General features: G+C 34.9%; 1 protein-coding gene across 2 annotated transcripts; it reads right to left on the minus strand.

Moving 5' to 3' along the window:
• Positions 1–265: 265 nt before the first annotated feature.
• WDR79 (WD repeat domain 79) lies at positions 266–5,762 on the minus strand. 2 transcript variants are annotated; one of them, XM_964125.5, is made up of 5 exons: positions 5,232–5,761; positions 1,360–1,637; positions 1,137–1,309; positions 883–1,047; positions 266–572 (listed from the first exon to the last, which is right to left on the minus strand). In XM_964125.5, exons 1-5 carry the CDS (start codon positions 5,606–5,608, stop codon positions 351–353), a joined length of 1,215 nt encoding a protein of 404 aa, XP_969218.1. In that variant the 5' UTR covers positions 5,609–5,761; the 3' UTR covers positions 266–350. The 2 variants fall into 2 exon arrangements, with proteins under 2 accessions (XP_969218.1, XP_015837769.1); XM_015982283.2 differs by having other exon boundaries at positions 572–833; positions 5,232–5,762.
• Positions 5,763–6,479: the final 717 nt, after the last annotated feature.

Below are 6,479 nucleotides of genomic sequence, written 5' to 3' on the forward strand. Positions count from 1 at the left end.
CAGTACCCACACATCTATTCCATTATCTTAACCAAGTTGGTTTCAAGAGTCTTCTGTATCACTCTAAGTTCGCCACCAAAAAATTCATTCACTTTGGATTTATACTTTTGCTGGAAGCAAAATTTTTTTTTTTTTTTATTTGATAGCCTCGCAGAGTTGGAAATCCTAGATGTCACTTTTCAACCAAGGAATAAAATAACGTATTTCCCGACCCCAAATAGTTAGGAATCGTCATATTGTTTAAGGGTTGATGATAAAATAAAACTTAGTGTGAAAATACTTTTTATTTAATGCACAATATTATCATCTAGAATGTGATGTGGCACCCCACTAACGTAAATGCAAAAAACCTAAGAGTTAGACTTAGCAGCCGCTTTCATGATCGAAGCTAGCAAATCAGGATCTGGTTGTTGTTGGCCCACCCACCACATACACAGCGCATTTTCATAAACCATTGCAGTTCTTGTATGATGAAGAGGGTCTAGAGGATGGTGCTGTCCTGTAGCGGTTGCAAGAATCGGTCGATAAGGATGTAAACTTACGCCGTTGCAACTGTCACTATGCAGAGGCATCTGAAAGCGTTGATCCCCAATTAATTATAACCTCTTACAAAGTCTTCGTTGTTACCAAAAGTTGAATTTGTCACTGTTCCTAAGGACCTCACTTTATTTATTTTACATAAAATTGAAAGAAAACAAACAAAATAAAGAGTGAAACAAAATGAGACAAAGTATAGAGTCCTGGGAACCTGTAAGTATTGGTGTAACAACAAATAAAGACAAAATGATTTTTTTTAAATTATGATTCAAATAGAAACGTGACTAAATTAGATACTGAAAACATGAAATAATTACATAAGAGGTAATTCCAAAGGGTACTCACCTGCATGTGTACGCTTGGATAGGTACTATCGTGAACATTCCAAACTTGCACCTTACCATCCGTGCCCCCTGAGACGAGCCAGTTGCCACACATGGACAGGTCAATACTGATTTTTTGGTTGGTATTTGCTTCGCGTGTCAAACAGAACATTGGCCGACCTGGCACCTTGAAAATCAGCCATGTTAGAAACGAAATTGATTTTTTTCGAATGTGTTTTCCTTTTTGTAATTAGAATGTTGGGTTAACAATCTTACTCGTAGATCCCAGCAGATGATTTCTTTATCCTTTCGCGCGCCGCTGTACAGCCGGAAGCCGTCCAGTGAGAAAGCCATTGATGTAATGCCCCCTCTGTGGCCTTGCAACTTGCACAGGTGACGGAATGTACCGTCGCTTTGAGCTACCAATTCGATGGTGTTTTTCCAGGTACCTAATTAAGTTACTACGTTATTTTGATTTATAAGTTTTGTTGGAAACAACCTATTGCTACAACGCCGGGCTGCGCTTGACTAGCCACCAGACAGGAAGCAGGATGCGTCGTTGGATACTCGACAAACTCCCGTCCCGGTCGACCGGTACTAAAAATTTTAACATTCTTCTTGTAACCACAAAATACATTCTGACCATCAGCTGAAAAAGTTACGCTTATTGCAGCTTCCAGTTCATCGACATTGTTGTACCCTCTGTATGAACACCGCAAATTTCCTGTGAAAGCGTCCCACAAATGGATTGGGCCTTCATGACCACTTGATAACCAACTGGAACAAAAGTTAGAATTATGAGCAAACTGTTTTGACGTAAAGTTTTATCATTTGTGCGTGTTTTTATAACGAAACTACGACTGCAGCCAAACACTATTCTCAACGACCTCAGCAAAAAATATAATTATCTCCTGTGGGAAATATATTTTCTGACGAAGCCGGCGAAAACATCATGTGTATAACACTGAAGGAAAGCCTCTTTTCTCTTCTAGAGAGGAATACATATCTTTCCTTCGTTTTGTTAGTACACAAATAGCTATTTACTTGCAACTACCATAATAAGTGTTTCATTAGAAGATAACGAAAATCAAACGGTAAGTAATCTGAGGATTTCGAACAGATCCGAAGAATCTATTTGGTTTGGTCCAGCTTGTCGTATTCAACAATATTCGAGGATTCTGAATCTGTTTTTTGTCTATGGGCGTTAGTTTTAAAGATATCAGTCCAAGTTTGCAAATAAGGTTGCCAAATGTTCAGTTCTCACCAAGACAGTTCAGTAATATAAATTGCTGTTCTTGTCGGATTACAAAAAGTCGGATTCTTTCGGTAATTTTTGGAAATGCTGCATTATGTTCTTTTTTTGTTAAAATATTTATTTTTCTACAATCCATTATCCACAATAAACATTTGCGCTTCGAGTTCGAGTTAAAGCGGCAAAATAAAACGGTACAAATTAAATGCACAGTATTTTATTTAAACGACATATATTTTTGATCAGTAAAAATAATAAATGCACAGTACAAATAATAACTGCACAGTAAAAAATAATAAATGCACAGTAAATAATAACATTTCAAAACTAGAGAGTGTAGAATTCCACATTTCGAGTTTTACGTTTTCGAGCTTAATCGTTCGAGGGGTATGTTTCCTTTTAGTTCGCTGGGGCAAAGCCCCAGCCTGCAAGCTAGCTACTGAGCGTTTATTATTTAAACTGTGCAAACTGAAACTATATACTGTACATATACGATTTTTTTACTGAGCAAATTTTAATAAAATACTGTGCATGGTTTACTTGTCATTTAAATCTTTTACTGTGCAAAAATGATTTAAATACTGATCATTATTATTTTTACTGGACCAAAGAATGCGATCAACTGGTCGTTTGGATCCCTTTTGGATCTTTTACCAAGAGAATTTCGTCAGCCCAGAGGTACGAAAACCGTTGCTGCAGAAGAAGCAATTTTTAGAAGAATTTCTGAGGAGTTCATGAACCGAATTCATGCCGCTAATGCTACGATCACCCCAGGAACGCTATTACAAACGGTGCATGCCAAAACTTTGAGCATTTATTATAATTTTTAGTGCATTGTTTATTCGTACTTGAAATTGTTTAAAATATCATTACAATAAATAAAGTTGTTCTCCGCTCTGTTGCATTCAGCGACATAAATAAAAATTTTAATAATGAGCAAAATAGTTCGACTTAGAGTTCCTTTATTGGGAAATTTATTTATTGTAAATATAGGAACTCTAGAAATTAATAGAGGAAATTAATGGTGCTATTCTCTAACTTCTGTTACTATGCAATTGCTCTATTACTGTAAAAATTACAGCTGTTATTTAAATTCGTATTCCGTAAACTCTGTTACCCTCTGTTAGTAACATTTCTACCGCAACATTCTCTGTTAAATAACAGCGACAAAAATCTTTCCATAAACTAACAGTGACAGTGACAGATCGTGAATTTTTACGATGTTTCAACAAATTAACAAAAAATTGCATTAAAAATGTGATAAGTGGATAACACTAGAAGCTTAGAATCACGCAAACAATTCGACCTTTGGTTTTTGAGGTACAGGAAACGAATAAAGGGGATAACACTGGTCTTAGAAAAAAATCAACTAGTATAATTATCCATAATGTTGCAAAGGTAATCTTTGGCAACCCTAAGGGGCAAAGAACACAACTTAAAATTCGTCAGGAACCAAAATTTGTATAAACAAAAAAATTAACACTGTGTACTCTTCATTTTGGAAACATTATTCGGTGAAATTAAAACAGAATTTTTTTAATTTGTATTATATATTTCAAATTAAATTTTTTGACTTTCAATAGCTATTTCGTTTCTTCCAAATTCTGTTTCTCCCTTTTATTTATTTTGCGTTTTGTATAGCACAAAATAAAATAATTCGATTTCAATTTGATTACCTAATAACTAATCAGACACGAGATCCCACAGAAATTATCTCAAAACAAAAAATGTGATTTTTTTTTCAATAAACAAGGATATCATTTGCCTTGATCTGCACTCGTCTTCTGCATTCACTTTTTTTTAACATTGTAGTGAAACTTTTTGCGATACCAAATTCGAAATGATAATTTTATGAAAATTTCTTGACATTTTCGAATAAAATATTTGAATCAAGTAGTAAGCCATACGTCAAAATCGACTTCCAATATCTCTAAAATTACATTTTCGAACAAATGGGAACTCGGTGACCCTTGAATCTTTTGCAAAAAAATAAGTATTCTAGCTTTATCCAGAAGGAGGATATAATAATGTAAACACAAAATTTGACCACTTTTAAGTTTTTAAAAAATTTTTATAGAAACGTCTTTTTCATAATGAAGGCAATTTTAAACAATAAATATAACTTAGGATTCGAAATCAGGAGAAAATTTTGCATAAGAATAGTTTAAAAAAACCTATGTCTTCCAATCTAAACAAACAAATAAATTATTAATTATTGCGAGCTACTGATGGACCTTTTTCTGGCCAGTTGACGTAGAGTGTGGCGGCAATTGTGAACAGTTACTATTTAAAACATGGGGTGTTATACTAAAAAATGAAAATTTTTACATGGATAGCCAATAACAAAATAGGCGACCCAGATTTTTTTATTTTAACCAAAGCTCCACCGTTTTGGAGAAAAATAATTGAAAAGGTGAAAATTCCTGGCCTGACGTCAGCAATGTTGCTGTTTGACAGAACTAGAGATAGAAAACTTGCCAACAAAGATAGCTTGAAAGATGTGCTTCAGGAGCAGTCTGCAGTCATTTTACCAAAACACAAACTTCTGCAAAATATTAGCACACAACACAGTCGCAGCGTTAATTGTATGCAGGAAAAACTGACGAATCATTAGTCGTGACATTGCTTACGTCACAGCGCAAATTTTCTATTATTACTAAAAAAGTACCGATTTAAAATAACTCAGACCGATTGTACTAGGACATCATTTTGTGTCTACTTTCAGAATCTACAATTTCCAAAAACTTTTACTTTTGAGTATAACACTCCATTCTCTCCCTTAAAGACCATTAAATTAAATTAGCCAGATAAAAATTAGTACCAGCTTTAAATAAAAAAAATACTATTTACGATAATGCCAACCTGACGTCCCTTTGGACAGTTGATTATACGAAAGAATCGACTATATGTTATACATTTTGTGATTAAAAAAGAAATGTACTCCAACAAGGACAAAAAGAAGGCAACCGGAAATAGGAGAAAGTCTGATCTGAACAATCAATAATCAATATTAGTAAAGGATAAAATGTTATCACACTTTAAACTGTTGGGTTCAATTTCAACATTCGTAATTTGACAGTCATTTCCTTCCTCTTAGAAAACCAGAATGCAAAACATACCAACACGTTGCTGGATTTGCGCTATTCATCCCCGGATACCAACAATAATCGTAGATGAGTCCACTCTCAGGCACACTGACAGCGGGGCTGAGCGCCACAAGGGGTCGGCTATTCATGATTGTCTCCCCCGTGTAGAGATCAGTTGGCAGCTCCATGACATGCATCCCAGCCCCTCGGACCACAGTAAGGAGACAGGTCCCATCGGGCGACCACTTACACCCTTTGAGGTAATGTTGATCGGCATAATTCGACCACTGACACCGTGCTAATTCTAAAGCTGAGTTCTCAAAGTTATAATTGGCGTACGAGACGAACGACTGCCCGAGCACGGCCTCGCCCGCTTCGTATTGTTGTTGATCCGTCACTGTCTCCGTCATTTTTATTAACGACACCTAAAAACTAAACACATTCACGGCTTTTTTACAGTCAACACGACAAAATTGCCACAAATACACCGAAAATGGATCAACAACGTCGGAATGTGTCTACAGAAAATGACATAAACGATCGCAAGTCGCCAACCGAAATCAGCCGCGACGCAAAAAACACCAACATCGTGGCGGGAGATTTAAATTTACTTTTATACACCGTGGTTCAAAAACATGTTGCTAAACGCTAGGATCTTATAGCGATCATCAAGACAGAAAATTTTTGCTTATAAACCCCTAGTCGCTAATGAGCCATTTTGTCTCTGGAGCCATTTACATAAAAGAGTATGCAGACATGTATTGCAATTAATTGCAATTAAAAACAACACAACAAATTAAAATATACCCTGTTGTTATAGAAAAATTATTAATTACAATTATAGTAAGTGAAGAAATCATTAATTAATTAAATTAAATAATTAAATGCATTTTCAAAACCAATATAATATACTATATTTTCACATGGATAACAACTAGCTGTAGAGTTGTTAGGTTGGTACACCGTGCCTACAGTTTTTCTAGTGTACAGATTGGCAGTACTAATTCCATTTCAAAATTTGACACCTAGCACAAGTGCAGTCAAGTACTGAAATAAATTGTTTATTTTTTATTAAAACAAAATATTAGTCCTGATACCCTGATTCTAGACCATTTTCACAACTTTACAAATTTAATTTAAGTGAATATATAACAGATTTTAAAAACTTTCAGAGGTTCTAACTTACTTTTGTAGACACTGTCAATTCTGACAAATTTCTTATTATAAGTTACTATTAGCTGTTTCAAAACTATAAAAACGCTAACGTCGCATTTTACCAAA

This window comes from Tribolium castaneum, chromosome 6 (genome assembly GCF_031307605.1).
Source record: "Tribolium castaneum strain GA2 chromosome 6, icTriCast1.1, whole genome shotgun sequence".
Taxonomy (NCBI): domain Eukaryota; kingdom Metazoa; phylum Arthropoda; class Insecta; order Coleoptera; family Tenebrionidae; genus Tribolium; species Tribolium castaneum.

Excerpts from the sequence above, each read along its gene's own strand:
- WDR79 (XM_964125.5), bottom strand. The coding sequence starts at position 5,608 with ATGACGGAGACAGTGACGGATCAACAACAATACGAAGCGGGCGAGGCC. Across the intron at positions 1,310-1,359 it reads GCCCGGCGTTGTAGCAATAG|GTACCTGGAAAAACACCATC; the intron begins GTTGTTTCCAAC and ends TAACTTAATTAG. Across the intron at positions 1,048-1,136 it reads TCATCTGCTGGGATCTACGA|GTGCCAGGTCGGCCAATGTT; the intron begins GTAAGATTGTTA and ends CTGATTTTCAAG.